General features: G+C 45.2%; 4 protein-coding genes and 1 non-coding gene across 5 annotated transcripts; 1 reads left to right on the forward strand and 4 right to left on the reverse strand.

Moving 5' to 3' along the window:
- The first annotated feature begins 4,086 nt into the window (after nucleotides 1-4,086).
- Nucleotides 4,087-6,421, forward strand: LOC102702184. The gene has a single exon (XM_040521869.1). The coding sequence runs from the start codon at nucleotides 4,152-4,154 to the stop codon at nucleotides 6,207-6,209; it is 2,058 nt and encodes a 685-aa protein (XP_040377803.1). The 5' UTR covers nucleotides 4,087-4,151; the 3' UTR covers nucleotides 6,210-6,421.
- Nucleotides 6,351-9,401, reverse strand: LOC102702462 (BTB/POZ domain-containing protein At2g13690-like). The gene is made up of 2 exons (XM_040521870.1): nucleotides 8,604-9,401; nucleotides 6,351-7,489 (listed from the first exon to the last, which is right to left on the reverse strand). Exons 1-2 carry the CDS (start codon nucleotides 9,273-9,275, stop codon nucleotides 6,578-6,580), a joined length of 1,584 nt encoding a protein of 527 aa, XP_040377804.1. The 5' UTR covers nucleotides 9,276-9,401; the 3' UTR covers nucleotides 6,351-6,577.
- Nucleotides 9,402-10,608: 1,207 nt separating this feature from the next.
- Nucleotides 10,609-10,682, reverse strand: TRNAV-AAC. The gene has a single exon. It is a non-coding gene; the product is annotated as a tRNA-Val (tRNA).
- A 185-nt stretch (nucleotides 10,683-10,867) lies between these two features.
- LOC102702745 (pentatricopeptide repeat-containing protein At3g13880-like) lies at nucleotides 10,868-14,755 on the reverse strand. Its single transcript, XM_006651944.3, has 2 exons — nucleotides 12,979-14,755; nucleotides 10,868-12,249 (listed from the first exon to the last, which is right to left on the reverse strand). Exons 1-2 carry the CDS (start codon nucleotides 14,499-14,501, stop codon nucleotides 11,496-11,498), a joined length of 2,277 nt encoding a protein of 758 aa, XP_006652007.1. The 5' UTR covers nucleotides 14,502-14,755; the 3' UTR covers nucleotides 10,868-11,495.
- An 891-nt stretch (nucleotides 14,756-15,646) lies between these two features.
- LOC102706828 (phospholipase D delta-like) lies at nucleotides 15,647-20,248 on the reverse strand. Its single transcript, XM_006650811.3, has 10 exons — nucleotides 19,218-20,248; nucleotides 18,994-19,110; nucleotides 18,321-18,515; nucleotides 17,846-18,106; nucleotides 17,701-17,769; nucleotides 17,238-17,385; nucleotides 16,805-16,953; nucleotides 16,504-16,677; nucleotides 16,200-16,403; nucleotides 15,647-16,087 (listed from the first exon to the last, which is right to left on the reverse strand). The coding sequence occupies exons 1-10, from the start codon at nucleotides 20,148-20,150 to the stop codon at nucleotides 15,794-15,796; spliced, it is 2,544 nt and encodes an 847-aa protein (XP_006650874.2). The 5' UTR covers nucleotides 20,151-20,248; the 3' UTR covers nucleotides 15,647-15,793.
- Nucleotides 20,249-20,376: the final 128 nt, after the last annotated feature.

A 20,376-nucleotide genomic window follows, 5' to 3' on the forward strand; every position in this document is an offset into this window, starting at 1 on the left:
TTACAGAGAATTTTAGATTTAGTAAATTACTTGGGGCTAGAGTATTTTTCTATTTCTTAAAACGGTATTTAGAACACAAAAATCTGATTATAAAGGAGTGGATTTTGTAGATAAGTTGGGTATGCTTAGTATATGTAGCTAGGCACCGAAGAATGTGACGAGTTATTATCGTAGGGTTAATTAATTAAGTTTTTTTTAAAAAAATAAAATTATCTGATTGTTTAAAAGAAAATTTTATATAGAATTTTTTTTACAAAGGATATACTCCCTCCCTCCATATTGATTATTCTTATAGTTTTCAATAAGATTGAAATCAAACTTTTAAAACTTTAACTAATAACTTTAAAATCATTTAGTTTGAAGACACTTTAGCAACAATATATTAGCCCTAAAAACTACTTTAACAAAAATGAAATTTTATTTATTTAGTGTATATCATAAAAATTCATAGTCAAAAGTAGGTTTTGGAGATCATTCGATGTAGCTGCTTGATTTAGAAGTGGATGTATGGTCGATTGATGGGTCGTCACTAAGATTTAGTAATCGAGAAAGAAACTAAAAATTAAACCAGCATCAGCAATTAGATCAGCATAAATACAGTGCATGTGTAGTGTGTTAGTTGGAGAGAGAGCGGTTGCAAGATGTAACGTGTAGAGTGACATGCGTGCATGATGCAGTAAAAAAAACAAACAGAGAGACGCACAAGCACGATCAATATATTGCGACCATTTGCCCAAGGATCAAAATTAATCATTTGGGCGGTAGTGATCAACATCAAATCATTAATTCATGCATAATGCATATATCTCACTCTCTCCATGGATCGATCGATCGAGTTACACCAACTAATTCGACTGTGACCATGGATTATATGTATGCTGATCGATCTATCCATCGAGTTGTTAAGTGGTTAACCAACCAACCAACCTGATTACAACGTGTGGTACACATATATGTTAACCAACGTTTCCTAGTGGTAACATATAAATACTGAACACATTAATGTCTGCATAATAATATATATATATACGGAGTACTTTCTCCATTTAACTTTTTAGTTTTTAGATATTATATTTGACTTTTCTTTTTATTTAAAAAAATTTGGTTAATATTTTTATTGTTATTAAATGATAAAATATGAATAATATTTTATATGTGACTAATTATTTTTTATTTTTAAAAAAAATTTAAATAAAACTGATGGTAGAAAAAAATAGAATCTTTTTTGGGACGGGAGTGAGTAGAATATAATGAAGTATATGTAGTAGCTTAATTGCTAGCTTAGGTGGAATGTCGGAATGTCGTGCCTTCAAAAAAGAAGAAGACGGTATCAATTAATTAATTATTATATATGCTTGCTTATGAAATACTATGTGCAGCTTCTCTAGCCTATACGTATATATCTTGAGTATAGAATAGTGTCAAATACGTACATAAGCATCCGATCTACGGTTGGATTCTGCAGGTTGGTAGGTAGGTAGTATGAGACAGACAGGAGAAAGACAGGCCAGCGTACATATCTACGATCTACGATCGACGTACGTGCGTCGTTGCAGTCGATCGATGGATTTCTCGCTGTACACCACACGTGCGGCTGTGTGTATTCTAGTTACATAAAAGCTTAAAATATTCTCAGAATAATTATATCATCTCGATGTAATTTAGTGAGCTTCGTAAAACTTTTATTATGTAATGTTTTGAAGGATTTGCGTTTCATTATAGATGCGAATTTTTGGTCGTGAGGTAGTACGTCAATGACAAAGGGAGGTCGTAGCAGGTTGCAGCGTTCCAAGCGTTGAAATTGAAGCAGCAGTGTGCTTGAGCTTGAGAAGAGTAGATAGCAAGTGTTTTTCATGACCTGGGTCTGTGTGTGTTCCTTGGTCCTATTAAAATGAATCTGACACGAACAACATCCCAACTGTTATGTGGTGAGTGAGAGCAAAACGACAAGACAGCCCTCCATCCTCCTGCTTCCACATCCGTTTGTCTAGGCCCACGTCCTCATTCGTTCTCCCCTCTTATATTATTCTTTTATGTTTCGTGCGTGCTTCGTGAATTGTTAAACAGCGTATTTTTTATAAATTTTTCTATAAAAAAGTTATTTTAAAATATCATAATAATCTATTTTTTAGTTTTCTTATAAATAATAATCAATTAATAATATATTAATCTATTACTAACGTTTTTTTTGGCGGTTAACTAACATTCAGGCGAACGTGGTCCACACAGGCCCACTCCAACCAGGGACTTGTTTTCAGTTGGGCCTTTTGAGCCCAACAAGTGACGGAGGAGAAGAGCAAAAAAGCCCACGTTTTCCTTCTGTACTCTTGGGCCGTCTCCTCACTCTTTTCATGCATAATGGGCCTCCAGGTCCGCCGGCATTGGGCTGCCTGCGGACGGAGAGAGATGTGGGCCCGTGCTGCCAGATTGTGCTTTCCAGTCGAGTCGCTGTTACTGTTAGATAGACCCTTCTCGTCTCATCCTGGGATATGTGGACATTACACATTTTCTATGTTTTCCTTTTGTTACAGAAAAAAGAAGCTTAAACCTGCTTCAAACTGCTGGACTGCTCCTGCTCTAACTAGCTAAATACTCTCATGGCTAACTAGCTTAAAAAATTAACAACCAAGTACCCATATCTCATGTGCACTTCAAAAGACTAGCCAAATCCTATCATGTCTTTTACTGGATCCCAGGTGCAAGTAAGTGGAGGTAGAGGACAACTAGCCAAATTTAGCTATCTAGCCAGTCCATTTAGCTAGTGAAAATAGTTAGCCGAGTTAAATATTAAATCTATTTGAGTATGTCAGTCTCCTGAGAAATGCTCTTATAAGTTCTTGACAATACGATGGGGGCAAAAAGCCTATCCCAAAAATTAATTACGACGTTTATTCGATCGATGTTTATTACGACGTTGCACACCAAAATTTATCATCACTATCATACTAGTTTCTTTTCTAGCACTTTTGTCCCAAAATAAATTATTTTTAGCCATTCTAGTTTGTTCTAGAATAATTTGTTTTTAAGTAATCATTGCATTGAATTTTACGAGAGTAAGGAATAAATACGTTGGGAACAGATAAATTATAGATAAATTTATTGAGATTTGAGAAAGTAAAGAGTATTTTTAGTCTTTTAGATCTTGTATTGTTAGGTGTGTGAATAATGTTATTTAAGAACGGAAAGAGTATTTGATACCGTTAACTTTTCAATTTACGTTTGACCGTTAGTCCTATTTAATATTTTTGTGCAAATATAAAAAGCTATAAGTTATGATTAAATTTCTTTTTAATAATAGAATAAATCACAACATAACAATTAATAATATATTTTTAAATAAAATAGAGAGTCACCCAAAAATCAACATCATCAGCTCAAAAAAGTATTCCGACATGTTTCCACGTTGTCTTCGTCTGGGAAAGCTGGAGCAAACTTACAAGGATATCAGTACACGTACCGCACCGGATGACAGTGCTTGGCTGCTTGCCTCCCGAATCCTCCTCCAGGAATTAGTGGGAAATTAAAAACACACACACACTGCGAACATACGATGGCCTCATGACTGTTTGAAATAAATGAAATAAATTCATATGTTTTTTACGGAATTCACAAGAATGATTCAGGCTCAGTTTAGCTTGCGAAAAGAAAATTTTTAGATATTACATAGGACATTTAACCGGATATTGGAATATGTTTTTTTTGACACGAATAAAAAACCAAATTTCATAACTCATGAACACCGCGAGACGAATCTTTTGAGTCTAATTAATTTGTTATTAGCATATACAACTAATCATAGACTAATTAAGCTTAAAAAATTTGTCTCATGATTTCTCCTCTAACTGTGTAATTAGTTTTTTATTTTATCTATATTTGATGGTTTATTTAGATGTACAGAGATTTGATATTGGCAAAAAGAAATTATGGGGGCTCAGTATTTCTCTGGACCTTTGTCAGTTTGACAGACAGGACAGTAAAGCATCAACAAAGAAAAAGAAAAGCTTGTTTGTGCGTTTCTGGAGTCACGGCATCAACAACGGAAGCCACGAAAAAATGGTAAAAATGAAAATCCCTAAATTCGCCAACCTGAAAAGTCTGAAATATCACCCAAACCCAATCGCCTCACTCTGTCGAAGTCGAACACCATCGCCATGGCCGCTACCTTGCTCGCGGCGCTCCTCGTGGCCGCGCTGCTCGCCTCGCCGGCATCGGCCGACGGCGGCGGCGGCGGCGGCGGCACCATCGTCTTCACCACCCTCGGCCGCAGCCGCTACCAATTCGACATCTTCACCCTCCCCCTCGCGCCGTCCCCGAACGTCCCCGACGAGCTCCGCCTCACCGACGGCGTCTCCGTCAACTACAACGGCAACTTCGCCCCCGGCTCCGACTCCATCCTCTTCGTCTCCGAGCGCAACGGCTCCCTCAACCTCTACCTCTCCCCCGCTCCCTCCTCCGCCGCCGCGTCCTCCCGCCGCGAGGCGCTTGAGGAGGCGGCGGCGGCGGCGACTCTCTCGCCGCTCCTCCCGTGGGAGCCCATCGCCCTCAAGGACCGGCCGTCGCTCACCCCCGACGGCTCCCACCTCGTCTACGTCTCCACCGCCGTCCCCGCCGCGGAGCCGCGCAGCAGCTGGGCGGCCGTGTACTCCACCGAGCTATCCACCGGCCGCACGCTCCGCCTGACACCGCTTGGCGTCGCTGACTTCAGCCCCGCCGTGTCGCCCTCCGGCGAGTGGACCGCCGTCGCGTCGCCTGGGCCCGCCGGCTGGAGCGGCGAGGTCGAGGACCTGCGCACAGACATCTACGTCTTCCGGACGGCCGACGGGTCACGGAGATCGCTGGCCATCCACGACGGCGGCTGGCCGACGTGGGCCGACGAGACCACCGTCTTCTTCCACCGCCGGGACAGCGACGGTTGGTACGGCGTCTACCGCGCCAAGATTTCAGTCACGGGCGGCGGAGTTGAAGCGGCGTCCGTCGAGCGAATCACTCCGCCGGGGTTCCACGCCTTCACGCCGGCCGCGTCGCCCGGCGCGCCGGGGCTCGTGGCGGTGGCGACCAGGCGGCCGGGCTCGGACTACCGCCACATCGAGGTGATCGACGTGAGCGGCGGCGACGGCAAGAACGCCTACTTGGAGGTGACCAGGCCCGTGGCCCCGCGCGTGCACCACTTCAACCCATTCATCTCGCCGGACGGCGCGCGCGTCGGGTACCACCGGTGCCGGGGGAGCAGGAACGGCGGCGACTCGCCGCTGCTGCTGGAGAACATCAAGGCCCCAGGGCCGGACACGTTCTCGCTGTTCAGGATCGACGGCTCGTTCCCCTCCTTCTCGCACGACGGCAAGAAGATCGCGTTCGTCGGGCTGCCGGGGATGTACGTGGTGAACTCCGACGGCTCCGGCGGACGCCGGCAGATCTTCTCCGGCAACGCCTTCCCGACGTCGTGGGACTGGAAGAGGAAAGGCGTGATATACACCAGCATCGGGCCGGATTTCGCGAGCGAGAGCACGGAGGTGGACGTGGTGGCGATCTCCCTCGGCGACGACGACGGCGGCATCGCGATGAAGAAGCTCACCGTGGGAGGCGAGAACAACGCGTTCCCGTCGCCGTCGCCGGACGGCAAGTGGGTGGTGTTCCGGTCGGGGAGGTCAGGGCACAAGAACCTGTACGTCATGGACGCCGAGCACGGCGAGGCCGGGGGCGTCCGGCGGCTGACGGAGGGGCCATGGTCGGACACCATGTGCAACTGGTCCCCCGACGGCGAGTGGATCGCCTTCGCCTCCGACCGCCACGACCCGGGGAGCGGCAGCTTCGCCATCTACATGGTGCACCCCGACGGCACCGGGCTGCGGCGGGTGGTGCACAGCGGCGGCGGCGGCCGGACGAACCACCCCTGGTTCAGCCCGGACTCCAAGAGCATCGTCTTCACCTCCGACTACGCCGCCGTGTCCGCGGAGCCAGTCTCCAACCCTCACCACTACCAGCCCTACGGCGAGATCTACACCGTCAGCATCGACGGTTCCAACATCCGGCGGCTCACGCACAACTCCTTCGAGGACGGCACGCCGGCGTGGACGCCATACTTCCTGGAGCCCCAAGACGTGGGCGAGACGCTGCAAGCCTCAGGCAGGTGCGCCTTCGAGGATTGCCACTGGCTCAGCATCGAGGATGCCCAACAATCTGAAGAGCTCTTCTATGGCAAGAGCTGCTAAGTGAAGCGATGTCACTGACTGATCATGCTGAAATGCTGAAGCCAATATAGCGATGGAGATTGGAGTGCATGAAATCCATGTATATATATGATATACTATGAATCTACTGTATCAAACTGCAAGGCTGCAAGCACCGAGGAATAAGACCATGTACAGAAATGCCATCTTCAAGGCAAACGATATCCGAATTGCTATGGAGTATCTTCTAGGTTTTTTTTTGAGCCAATTTTATGCTTGTATTGTTGCATATGACGGGAATAACTAGGCTACATTTTATTAAGATGAATATTCTACAAGCTAATAGAAGAATTCTAATTTTACATTGATACACACAACAAATATATCAGCAGAACAAGTGAACTCAACTCTCAACGGTGTGAATCTACGGATGATCTAACAAATGATCTTCTCCACCATACCTGGAAAGCCCTACTAAGATTTGGGCATTCAGTGCCCCTGGATGCGAAGCATTGGAACCATTCTTCAAATAAACTCTGTTGCTGCTGGAGTGGAAGAGTGAGAAGTGCTTGCCCTAGATTATCCTCTAGCATTCTCATATCTAGCCCTTTGGAGCATCTTTGAAGCCAACCGAAATCCATCAACATTGGGCTGAACCATCCGTGGAATAGCTGGCTCCTTAAATCGCTGGGACACTGAACTTTCCCTTTCCCCAGTGCAATGAATACATGCGCTGATATCCGACTTAGCTCGTACCTGAACATTGCTGATGCTTGCCCATGCATTCTGATGAGATCTTCCTGCTTAGCCCACAACTCAACAAATTCTTCTGCCATATCATTGTTCACAAGAATATCAAAGAGCCAGTTGAGGTTCTCAGTTTGCTTACTGACTCTTTCTATCATAGGCTTACTATCTCTAACTATCTTATCTGCATGGAGGTCTTCCTTAAAATGCTCCAGCAGTGAGTTCAAACAGGAACAGCAAATCTGGTAAAGGCTACTTTTGTTTATCCCAGACAAGTCCTTTTGATAGACCGAGCTTTTGCTAAGAAGACCATTGACCAAAGATTGCATTTCTTTTCTTGCCCCAGCGTTGGTACTGCTGGTGACAGAATGGATGAGGTGAACCGTCACATCGTCCGAGCTGCTCTGGCATTGTGGTTTTAATCTGGCCAGTACATCTTTGGATACTGCTTCGTCGAAAGTACATCTAGAAAAGAGGTTCTTCAGCCTTTCTTCCTCACTTTCATTCCATGGAACTGCCTCAATATACTCCAAACATGATTTGATTCCTCTATCAAACATTATAGAGGAAGATACCTGCAATTCAATACGTAATACGGTTTATAGCACACATAACAAGGTTGGTAGGACACAATCATATGAGAATAAAATTAAATCAGGACGAAGAAACTAAAAATATGGTACTAAGAGTGGATAGGTCCTCATGTTTTGGTAGCAATGTTCAGCTATTAATATGGACATCTGAACCCTCTTAATAGCAAGGTCAATTGCTGAGCTACCCTGCAACAGACACCTTACCTTTAAGTGGACACCACTTGGGACTGTGGCACAAGAGATTATATATAAAAAGCCTTTAGTGTAGCCATCAGCAGCTAAGGGCCAAAAAAAAAAAGAACTAAAATAAATTGGCAGAATAATCTAAGTTGAGCATCCTAAAACAAATTGACAAAAAATTTTAGTCACAAAATCAAGGAGGATCTTAATCGAGGACTGCCATGCTAAAGTTTCCATTTCTGCTATCAGAGTTATTATAGCCTGATGATAAAGAAAGCACTACATTACACTCATGGTAGGACAATTAAAAGAACTGCTGAGCTAGTACTAAATATATTAATTGGGTAGTTCATTTAATTGCTCATATAATTAATTAGCTAGTTTCATTCAATTGCAGTAATTGCAGCACAGCTTGTTTAAAATGAACATTAAATCCTATAGGTCATGCCACTATCTTCTTCGCACGTACTCTTGAGCTATTATCAGTTGCACTAAAAAATGGTGCCATCTCTACTGGGCGATTTTTTCGATGAAAGATCATTATACTGATCCGGCTATGGGATAATAGGCGAACTTTACCATAGATCTTTAATCCAGATGGTTTTTACACAAATCTGGTTAGAAGATTAATACCAATCCAATGGTTTTTACACAAAATGCAATTGCTCGCATATAATTCAGTTAAAGCATGTGCGTGTGTGTATTTTCAGGCTGTGAACAACATGCACATATTGCAATGTATATTTATGCTTACAAATCTACCACAAAACCATCTAAACTACCCAAATTGAACCATATTAACCTGCGGTATGAATGTGAGGAATGCAATTTCCACACCTACATGGCCACATGCGTATGGTCCTAGATGCAAACTGAACGAAATAGCAACAAAAAGAGGCAAGGATCCAATCGTCACCTCGAGCACACCAATTGCCCGTGACACGCCGGCCCTGACGAACCACCGCATGGGATCGGGCTCGAACATGAGCTCCACGGTCTCCTTGAACGCCTCCACGTTCTCCACCCCATCCACCTCAATCCTCTTGCTCCCGCCACCGACAGTGGCCTCCGGCGGCGGCGCCATGGCCGCGAAGAAGGCGCTACTCTCGCAGAGCACGGTGGAGTCCAGATCCATCACCACGCCCCTCCCGTCCCTCCCCCGCAGGCACAGCTTCAGATCCAGCCCTCTCCCCTCCTCCTCCTCCTGCTCCTCACGCACCGCCACGAACGGTACCGCCGCCGACTGCTCCTCCCTCGGCACCGCGTCCTCCTCCAGAGTCACCCCAACCGCCACCGCCGGCGAGCCGTCGGGGTCTATGGGGGAGACGCGGCCGGGGGAGAGAATGCGGCGCGGGTCGATGAGCCCCGCGAGCCTGGACGACGGGGAGCTCTGGAACGACGACGGCACGGATGGCGACTTGGGCGGGAGCTTCCGGGCGCCGCTTTCTCCTCCTCCTCCTCCTCCCGAAGCGGCGGAAAGCGCCCGGTGCTCGGGGCTCTGCGGGGCGGCGGCGAAGGAACAGCACCAGCCGCGGGGCAGCGCGGCGCCGCGGCGGCGGAGGTGGTGGTGCGCCGCCAAGTCGGCCATGGTTGGAGGCAGAGGCAGAGGTGGTAGGTGGTGGGGGATCTAGGGTTTGGAGGTGGAGGAGGGGGAGGGGGAGGTGGAGGCGGCCATGGGAGAGCGGTAGTAAACGAGGAAGAGAGCTCTGTGTGCTGCCCGCCGCTCCCGGGAAGCGGAGGAAATAATTGTTGCGGCGGGCGTGACATGACATGAGGAGTGACACACGGAGGATGGATAGCTTACGTGGACCGCGGGAGGTGGTGGGGCCCGTGGGTCCCACGTGGAAGTCAGACATGGCTGTATTGTCGTGCCTCGGATACTGCGAGTGTGCGATGGAGGTATTTACCGTATTTTCGTTGTAAATCCCATCCCTAAAAAAATTGAGGTATCCACCTTTTGGCTTTTTAAGTATAAGTGAAATGATAAAAAATAAGTTATAAATAAAAATATTATACACATGTTTTTAGCGATCTAAAAACAGAAAATAAAAAATAAATTATAATAAAAAAATTAAAATTAATCTCAAAATTTTAAGGTTAAAAATTTATATTTTAGCTTATAAGCATAAAAATAAGTGAAAGATGAGGGTATAGCTATTTATAACTTTTATATTTTTCATATGGATTCTATCTTTATTGTCACGATGATAAAAATGTAGTTATTTTGGGATGAGAAATGCTAGTTATTTAAATTGTATAAATTGCTACCAATTGTGCGAACTGTTGTTTCCCAAAGCAAAGCTTTGACGGTGTCATTTTGGTGATCGGTCCGTCCTAGGCAGGGCATTATTTTGTCATCTTGGTGAAACCCAACATCACATGTGATGAGCTGCAAGCTCTTATATTTTCCGTACCGACCAATGAACGGGTCAACTGGCAGTCCTACCTCAGTTACTACAGTACAGTGCAACATGAACCATTGAACTTGCAACATGTGAATAAATATAGCTACTAGGACAGATCATGAATCAGCGATAGCAAGAAGTGGAACTGGTCCTAATGGTGAGGGGCACTATGCTGCTGTTTGTTTACTATAGACAAGGCTACAACTTCAACCTGTTACTGGTGTTTGTTTACTACGGACAATATAAAAAGATCGAAAGGGAGAAAAGAGAAAAAAAAAATAAAGACAACAACCGTGTTTGTTTTGTCGCAGACAATATAAGAAAGTTTTTGAAGGAAAAAGACAGATAAGTTGTTTTGACGCAGACAATATAAGAAAGTTTTTGAAGAAATAGTTTGAAGGAAAAAAGATAAATAAGGAAAAATATTTACAAATTTTAAATGGAACTTTTCTAAAATATTGCTGACCATATAAAAAGTTACAAAAAAATTTGAAGGAAAAATATAAAAAATTTAAATGGCGTCGCCCGGGTTCGAACCGGAGACCTTCAGTGTGTTAGACTGACGTGATAACCAACTACACCACGACACCTTTTCGATTGAATATAAGGTAACCTTTATATATCCTTGTTTAACTGCATACGGAGTAAAAAAGTTCATGAACCAGGACGAATCTCACTTCGAAAGATAAGCATAAACAAAGCCGAAACTTTACAATCGAACATGCATGCTGTGGAGGAGATAAGTATAAACCATCTTCTTCAACAGTAATCGAACACATCACCTAAATTTCCTACAATTACCACCGAATGCTTGCAGCTTTCCATTGTTTTTCGTTGAGAAAAAACGGGCAGAGGAATGCCAGTTTGAGTACTATATACAATTCCAAAATTGCTGACCTATAAACATCTAATCAATACAATTACAACTGTCAATGGCGTGTAAGATGTAGCTTTGACAGCTTCTAAAGTGATCAATTAGACCCTAATGAGGGAATATTACTGTTAGTGTGTGTGAAAAAATTCTCTGTAACCTGGCATGAAATTGCAAAATACCGCATGAGAACCTGAACCTAGTGGCCAAATTTCTGGTGAATGGATGCAAGCTTTCAAGTTTGCTGGTCAGAATGATGAAACTAATAGGGAAAGCACTTTATCTTCTTTCTTGGTTTCATCAGAGTAATGAAGGTTTGAGATTGACATCTTCAAGCACAGCCACAGGCTGTAACAATGCAACTTCAGTTGAGTAGATTGTACTCTTATCCTGATCACAACAGAACCTTCTCGCGTGGTTTATTTGCATCCACAGCTTCGTAATCTGTCAGTAGAAAGCTCACCTTAAAAATCGGTGAAACTGCTTCCTGAATCCCACGTTCTCACCCTCCTAAAAATTAGAATAATTTCAACTACCAGTAGTCTCTGCAAGAGCATGAACCTTGAGTGAAATGATGAAAATGAGTTGGATCTCTGACAGTTATCTCCCTATTTTCACCTTGTGATAGAAGCTTCAGAGTTTCGTGGCTTTCCCAGGATATCCTCTGATTCTTCATAACTCTTACGGGAGCAACACATGGCCAACTAGACAGCCCAAAAGCCACTGCCAATAATTCGCCATGTCTGCTGATTGAGCTCTGAAGGGGCTTTCTGCTTTGGAATCCTAACTCCCAAATCTTTGTTCTACCATGGTCAGACTTCTGTTTCACCCTGACCAACAACTCCTCTAATGTCGTTTGAATGGTGTTATGCGAGTAAGAATTATCCCCATCAAGGAACTTATGAATGGATCCTCCAAACTCAGTCCAACTAACCCCAGCTTCATTAGTGATGCCTCGTTCTCTCATTAGGCCTCTTGTCCTCATAGCCAATGAGATTTTTCCAGAATGCATGTACAGGTTGTACAGTACGACATACGAGCAAGAAGCAAACGGCTCAAGTTCCATCAGTTTCTCTCCAATTTTTATACCTCTTTCTTTGTCCCCATGGACTCTGCAGGCACGTAATAGTGCATGCCATAGTGTTGGGTCATTTTCTGATCCAGAACTCATTATGAAATCTTCAGCCTCAGCAATCTTACCAACATGGCCAAAGAGGTCAACCATGCACACTTTGAGCTTCACATCCAGGGAAAAGCCATCATCTGATACCATGTTCTTGAAATACCTGGGTTACAGAAGAAAAAAAAAAGGAAAACCATGATGAACAGTCACCAATACTGAGACTCCAGAGGGGAGATGAAGAATATAATGTTCCCAATGAATGCACCTAGTACTTTCATATAGTTAGCTTACTATGTTCCTAAGTTCTAGACGTCTATACTCTATATGCTTCGAGACTCCAACATGACTTTGTTTAGAAAAAATATATGAAAATTAAACCCTCAGCATTTCACATCTGGGCTTAGGACCAGCATTCGCAGTGTTACTTCAAGTCTGATCACCTTTATCAAATATCAACCCCTTGAAATTGATATTTCAAATTTCAAAAAGGTGTAACACAAAATATCTTGTTAGAATCCACATGAGAAATTGGATGCATGCCTCAATACTCTACAAAGTTGATTTATGATCTCAAGGGTGATTGTGAATGTATGATCTACCATGCAGCTACACTTTGGTTCCTTTTGCGGGGAACTTTAGATTTGTCTTATAGATGAACATGTGGTCTAAACTGACTGGGCATAATTGGCATGCATTTTTTAGGAAGACTTGTTTCTGTCATCTATCTTGGCATTGTACTTTGCAATGACCAGAATACCATCTCTCGCTTGTAATCAAGTATAAATTGATATCAGTAATAAAAAGAGGCAGGAGGAAGTTGATCGATAACGTGAGAAAGAATAAAGGAAAATTGAAAAACATTGAAAGTCGCCGTGTTCAGAGAAGAACGCACCTTAAACCTTCATCTGCCAGCCCCTGACGGCTGCAAGCAATGAGAACAGCAAGAAAAGTTATATCATTCATCATGACACCATGATTCTTCATTGTCTCAAATAGATCTAGGGCCTTGCTTTCATAGCCATGAACTGCATAGCTCAGCATCATAGCAGACCATGAGAAAGTGTCCAGACATGAAATCTTCTCAAATGTCTGTTTTGAAGCCTTAAGATCACCTATATTCCTGTACATAGCGATCTGAGAATTGATGCAAACAGTAAATTGATCGAGGCCAGTTTTGGCTGCATAACAGCTTATCTGCTTACAGATCGATGGCAAACTCAGAGCAGCACAGGCACTCATCACACTTGATATTGTGAATTGATCTATCTGTTTTCTGGTATGGAGAAGTTCCCTAAACAAGTATAGTGCATTCTCAAAATGGTCATTATGCACAAATGCTGTAATCATGGATGTCCATGTGAAGACATCTTCTTTATGGGTCATATGGAAACATCTCAGACTGTCATTTACTGACTGTGCTTTTGAGTACAAGTTAATCAGCACACTTGCAATAAACTCATCACCTTGAAACCCACTGAGTACAACATGGGCATGTATTTGCCTCCCACACCGCACTGCATTGGTCAAATTGCATACTTCAAGCACACTCTTAAACGTATACTTGGATGGTTTTATTCCCTCCTTGAGTAATTTAGAGAAAAGCCTGACTGCTTCGATTCTAGTCTCAGGGCACGGGCCATTACCTAACCGAGCAAATCCCGCTATCATGGAATTGTAAACTACCACACTTTGATTAGGGATGCAATCAAATACCTTGATAGCCTCCTCCAATCCTCCATTCTTTGCATACATATCCACCATTGCACTCCCAACAAAGACATCCAAGTCCAAACCAATCTTAACCACACAACCGTGCAGCATCCTCCGAACATCCTCTGAATCACCAAGCTCAGAACAAGCCTTCAGGATGCCACCCAAAGCAAAACTGTCCAGTTTGACCCCAGACCGGTGCATCCAAACAAGCACATTCACTGCCACCTCTGGCCACCCCATCCTCACATACGCTGACAACAACAGATTCCATGAAGCCTCGTCCCGCTCCTCAGCCCGATCAAACACCAACCTGACCTCATCAATCATCCTGCATTTGGCATACATGTCAATGATTGAATTGGTCAGGAACGCGGTCCGTGCAAGCCCACTCACCACGGCCAGCCCATGCACCACCCGCCCGTTCCTCAAGTCCCTCGCGCCGGCACACGCGGCAAGCACCGCAGCGTAGGTAAACCTATCCACACCATCTCCACTGGCACGTGCGTCCCGGAACGCGTCAAGAGCCACGCGAGAAGACCCCAGGCCAGAGTACCCGGCGATGAGCGTGTTCCACGAGACGGCGTCCCGGCGCGGCATTTCGTCGAACAGCAGGCGGGCGTGCCGCATGTCGCCGCAGCGGGAGTACACGGCCAGGAGGCTGTTGCGCAGGAAGAGCCCCGGCCTGTAGGCGGCGCGGAGCATGTGGGAGTGGACGAGCTTGCCCAGCGCCAGCGCGCGGGTCCTCGACGCGGCCTGGACGAGGCGGCCGTACGCCGCCGGCTCCAGGAGGCGGCGGCCGGCTGGCCTCGGGCAGGCTTGCGGCGGACTGCGGCGCCGACGACCGGGATGGGGAACGATTTGGGTTGGATTGGAGGGGGAATTCTCGGAGAAGCCGGCTCCGACCGCGTCGTCTCCTGACTCTGACTCTCCTCTGTTGTGGCCGCATCGAGCTGACGCCGCCGCGAGGTTTTGGTTTTGGGAGGGTTTAAGCATGGGCAGAAGAAACCCCTTTGGCCTTGCCCAGTGCTGCGATGTTGATATTTTGATCTTTTTAAACAAATTATTTTACAAATAAATTTTAGAAAAACTTATAGCACCAACGAATTTTTTTACCACGTCAATGTCATTAAATATGACGACGCCAATATCGTTACCGCCAGGGTGGTCATTCGTGTAATAATTTTTTTAGAGTTTATTTATAAAATAAGTTTTAAAAAGACTAAAATATCAAAATCCTATCAACCCGTTGTGAGTGTCTGTTTACTGTGTTCTCTTAAAAAAAGACTTAAATAGAAAAAAAATGAGAGAGAGGGGGAATAACTTCCGAAGGAAAATTCCCTCCTAGTTATGTCTATTTGAAAAGATTTTATATTGCAGTATATATATACTGGTTACATTATAATTAAGTAGATATATCTATTTATTGTAGTTACATTTGAAAAGATTTTTAAAAGGATTTTTTCGCATGTGGGACCAGCTATAGAAAGACATGAGAAATTAACTAGAGCTGTCATGAATTTGGCTCTCATCATTTTGTTTTAGCATAAATTAAATTTTAAAAGTCTATTTTTAAGTTAATTTTATGCTTTATTTATTTTACAATATGTATTTTAAATTACTAAGAAAATATTTATAAATGTATCATCTATAAATTATTATCCTACTATAAGAAAAGCAAAAAAACGATGGAATCCTTCCGACTCTCAGACATGCAGCGCGTGTCCTTGACATTTTTCTCTTGAAAAACCTCTAGTAACTAGACAACATCTTGCATTTGCTTCGATTCAGTACATGTACATAAAGAATTGAAAATGCAATGACACCATTTTTCATGATAACGTCGTACATACAGAGGAGTACTACGTAATTACGTATGTTCTAAAATATATACATTTATACGTATTTTTCAAAACAAATCTAGATATTATGTTTTATACATTCTGAATAACTCCAGCAAAATGTTTATATTTTACAAGGACGGAGGGAGCAGCAGGTTACGTGGTGAGGGCGTTGGGCAGCGACGACTGCGTGCCGAGAACCTTGCCGCCGACGTCGGGGAAGCACTCGTGTCCCTGCAGAGGCCGGACGCGGCCGTCCCTGTCCACCTTCACCGGGTACCTCATCAGGTGTCCCCTCGTCTCCTCCATCTCCGGCGACACGTACGCCCGCCAGTTCTCCTCCGCCATCTCGTTCACCCGCCGCACGCACTCCCCCGTCTCCGGCCGCCGGAACCACTCCTCCACGCCGCCCAGGTGCTCCGCCCACAGCGACATCCTGTACCCGTACACCTGCAATCAACACCACGCATTCATCACATTTCTCTTGCACCTGCATGCCACACGATCTCGTCGTCGTCGATCGATCGATCGATAGCTTTTGGATGAGCTGTTTGGTGTAAACCTGTCCACGAGGAGGGCCGTCGTGCCCAGTAGCCGACCACTTGTAGTGTGGCTGGTAGCCGCCCATGGCGATCTCGGTGTCCCTGCAGCCTTCCATGGACCTCTGGTTGATGTTGGCCGATCCAATGATGACGTACTCGTCGTCGACGACCATCCCTTTCGAGTGGACATAGATCATGAATCTCCGGAGCTTCTGAGCCGTGCGCTGGAGGTTTCCAAGAGCAAAAAAGATGAGTTATTTCTGGTCGGTTATTTCACATAATAAGACATTTCGAAATGGAGCTGTGATCGTGAGCGTGCTGTACCAGAGCAGAGTTGTCATTGCATATGCTCGTCGGGGACATGGTGTCACCGCCGGCGGCGAGCTCGCGTTTGCCGAGGCAGTAGAAGTTCAGATAGTCTTGAGGGTGGGCTTCAAGTAGTCCCTGCATCTGCAGAGCGTCCGCTATAATCTTGTACATCGAAGACATGGTTTGGCCCTTCAAAAGGATTTCAAATTAAAAGATCAGTATCTTAATTTACATGGAAAAAAAAAGATGCCGGCCTGCTGTATTCATCTTCGTCGCAGCAAATGCAGACCAAAATATGTTTCCAGTATCTACAGACCTGCCAAAAGAGAATTTGCTGCATTGGGGCCGTGGTTGGAATGCCTTCAGGCCACATTGGTAGGACAATGTACACGGCGAACTGCTCATTTGCCTTGATCTTGCTTGCAATCTTCAAGGCCAGCTCGACAGGTATCAAGTTATCCGCACCTGATCTCATTACACCGTTCCAATCATAAGATGAATGTCAAAGGTGAGTAATATCCTAATAGCCTAATAGGTACTGAATTATTAGTGCTCTCTCTTAATGCCATTTCAGGCTAAAATATGTCATTTGCCATCATGCGCCTGAACAATCCAATTGCGTAGCATAAGCATGTATGTGATTATTAGGCTCACTAGAAGATGTTAACTTTTGGTTACGAAGCAAATAAAATTGTAGTAAAACGGCAATCTATAAGCTTCACCTAAAGTAAAACTAAAGACAAACTTACCTGCACTTTTATGTGAAGACCATAAGAATGATGACCCAATGAAATACTGGTTTTCAATGTATATGAAGTGCTGCGCAGACCTGATGGCTTTCACATATGCACTGTGTATGCTTTTATCTATCTTTAGATTCTTCGCACAAACAAGATTCTGTAGAAGAAAGGAAAACATCTAGTCAGTTGGAAACAATTGTTGAAGAGACTGGCTACAATGCTCTCTATTGGTAGTATTATACAACAAATATTATCATCGCCTGAAGAAACTCAACAATTGATTTAAAGTTCTGCTATCAGTAAAAAAAATTCTACTACCAGTAGTTGATGTGAAGAGTATAAATAGATATGATTCACTGGATTTGAAACAATAAACGGTCTAAATTAGTTTTATTACTAGTAGAGGGTATTGTTAAACACCTAATTGTTGAAAGATGTATTTTTAACTGGCTCGTGATAAAAGGAGCCTAACCTGTAACTCTGCCTCCTGAACAATTTTAGGAAACCCTTTTACAGAACCTGAATCAATTGATCTGAAAACCTAGCCGAGCACCAAAATAAGTAGAGAAAGTAGCTTATAGGATGTTATCATTTCTGACCAAAACTAAGTCTTATACCTGTACATGCCAGTTTTCTGGATCCTTTTCATCACAAACATGTGCATTTGCCTCATCTGCAGCGGGTGTAACAATCCAGGACATCCGGTTTATTTTTATCAGCGTGTCATGATGCCAGCTTGCAACTTTCTTAAGATTGACCTTCCATTTGGTTGCTTTTCTCCATCGCTGTTCAAAGTTTGTCAGTATATCAAAGGCAGCAGGGCCCTCAACCTTGCAGTGTAAATCATGCCATGGCTGTCTTGGTCCATATGAATTAACCTGTAGATAAAAAAAAAGGAATATCAGAGTTCAGGTTATCAAAAGAAGACATATCAGATTGCCACCCACAGAGAAAGTCAGATTGTACAATGTGCTGCCAATCCATAAAATTTATGGAATATCTAGCAATTCACACGAATTTGTGTAAAGGAAGGACCTATATACACAAAGGAACCCTATGATCTGATAAAAGCTTATGAAATAGAGGACTTACAGGAAATGTAGGATTATGGAAGTCCTTGTTGAAAACGGTGTCAAGATCTTTGAAAAGCCTATGTTCAGGTGTATCATATCTGCCATCACACAAGTCTAGACCACCAATGAAAGCAGTGATTTTGCGGTTGTTCCCAGTAGCTTGTGTATCAAGAATCACACATTTCTGATGATGTGTAAATAAAGTCCCCACAACCTGGAGAAGAGAGATTGCAATTAGCAAGCATCATAGAAAAGTATTTATGAACCAGTAGACAAGTGAACCAAGGGAAAAGGTCTGCATTTTTCATTTTTCGAATAAGAGGTCTGTGTTTTTCTTATCAATCAGTAGACAAGTGAACAAAGGAAAAGGCCGTGTTTTTTTATGAAAGACAAGACAGACAGAGAAGGCCTGCATTTGCTTCATGAATATATAGCGCTCTCAAACTCAATAAGATCAGTGGGACTATTCGTCCTGACATATGCAGAATTGCAGATAAGCAGCAGTACATGCATAATGCATTAGCCAGAACTTTGCAGCATGGTACACGACATACATCTTATAAGCAATTTGTAAAAGTAAGGCATAAATGGAAAGAACGTATAGTTATTATATTCAGTAATTAAATAGTTATGTTCATGTACTAGCAATACGGCAGTTAATTATAGCGCTAAATCAAACACAGAATCCTGACCTGCTGCTTGAAAATGCTAAGCTTAGTGCTCGCATAGCGAGGAACCAGCACACAGTGAACACCTGAATGCCTGAAAAACCTTTTGGTTTCCTCATCGTGTGTATGCATGACACCATCCTGCATTCAACCTAAATTATTTCTATCAGACTAATCTTCAGACAAAATTGAATTCTAAATGCTTGTTCATTTGGCGATGTTCAGAACAAGTGAAGCAGAAATGATACCGTTTTGAGAAGAAACTTGTCATGCGACGTCTTGTCATCCCAAAGCAAGATGACGACGCGGACGCCCTCGTGAGCTTTCCCCTTGAGAAGCTCCCCGAGCATCGATGGCGTCCCGCCGGGCAGCGGCCGGGTGGGCTCCCTGACGAGCTTGACGGGGTGGTAGATGGACCAGCCGACCATGTACACGAGGTGGTGCGCCTCGACGATGGAGTGGCAGATGTCCTCCCAGCATCTGCCGTGCTCGTACACCCTGCCGCCGGCGATCTCGATCGGCGGGAGCCCGCCGTCGGCGACGTGGGCGTCCTGGTAGAGCGTAACGCTCCCTCCTCGCCGGATAGGGAAGTAGGCATTGGGCACGGCGTCGGCGCCGTCCCTGTAGAGGGGGTTGTCCTGGATGGGCATGTACTGCACGGAGAGGCGGAGCTCGGGCGGCGGTCTCGTCGGGTTGCTGCAGTGGCCGTCGATGGGGAACCAGCCCTCGACCGGCGCGCCGGAGGCTATCTTGTCGACGGGGAGAGAGGCGACGCCGATGAGCTGCGCGCCGAAGACGTCGTTGTCCTTGACGTGGAACTCGAGCCTGACGACGGCGTGCGCGACCTCGACGCGGAACCGCTCCTCCCACCGGGGGTTCTCCGAGTTGGGGATGACCCGCGTCTGCGCGACGGTGGCGCCGGCAAGGCAGACGGAGACGTAGGGGTCACTGGTGATGATCTTCTTAGCCCTGCCGCCGCCGCCGCCCCGCCGCGCGTCGGCGGAGTGGCCGCCGCACGCCGCGCCGCAACCGAAGGCGCCGTAGCCGGTGAAGCAGCGGCGCATCCGCTCCGACATGATGTCCATGTTGGGGAGGCACTTGGCCTCGGTTATCCCGATGTCGAGGTCGCCGTGCAGGAGCACGGCCGACCCGGAGTACTCGGCGGCGGAGCTTTTCCCCATGGAGCGCAACAGGGGCGCGGCGCATGCTCCTCCTCTCCTCGCGTGCGAGCGTAACAACGGCAGGGCGCCAGGCCGAGAAACGCTCGAGAAAATGCAACGCGGCGACACGATCGTAGACACCTCGAAGGCACGAACACCACAAGGTGAGGTGAGCAGTTACGGCATGGAAGGGGGGAAGTGGGGAACGGAGGGCGCCGTACCGGAGGCTGAGAAGAGACGGCGGCCG

This window comes from Oryza brachyantha, chromosome 3 (genome assembly GCF_000231095.2).
Source record: "Oryza brachyantha chromosome 3, ObraRS2, whole genome shotgun sequence".
Lineage (NCBI taxonomy): Eukaryota > Viridiplantae > Streptophyta > Magnoliopsida > Poales > Poaceae > Oryza > Oryza brachyantha.

Excerpts from the sequence above, each read along its gene's own strand:
- LOC102702184 (XM_040521869.1), top strand. The coding sequence starts at position 4,152 with ATGGCCGCTACCTTGCTCGCGGCGCTCCTCGTGGCCGCGCTGCTCGCC.
- LOC102702462 (XM_040521870.1), bottom strand. The coding sequence starts at position 9,275 with ATGGCCGACTTGGCGGCGCACCACCACCTCCGCCGCCGCGGCGCCGCG. Across the intron at positions 7,490-8,603 it reads GGGCAATTGGTGTGCTCGAG|GTATCTTCCTCTATAATGTT; the intron begins GTGACGATTGGA and ends ATTGAATTGCAG.
- LOC102702745 (XM_006651944.3), bottom strand. The coding sequence starts at position 14,501 with ATGCTCCGCGCCGCCTACAGGCCGGGGCTCTTCCTGCGCAACAGCCTC. Across the intron at positions 12,250-12,978 it reads CTGGCAGATGAAGGTTTAAG|GTATTTCAAGAACATGGTAT; the intron begins GTGCGTTCTTCT and ends TCTGTAACCCAG.
- LOC102706828 (XM_006650811.3), bottom strand. The coding sequence starts at position 20,150 with ATGGGGAAAAGCTCCGCCGCCGAGTACTCCGGGTCGGCCGTGCTCCTG. Across the intron at positions 17,770-17,845 it reads CAGAAAACTGGCATGTACAG|GTTTTCAGATCAATTGATTC; the intron begins GTATAAGACTTA and ends GTGCTCGGCTAG. Across the intron at positions 17,386-17,700 it reads TTCAGGAGGCAGAGTTACAG|AATCTTGTTTGTGCGAAGAA; the intron begins GTTAGGCTCCTT and ends TTTCTTCTACAG.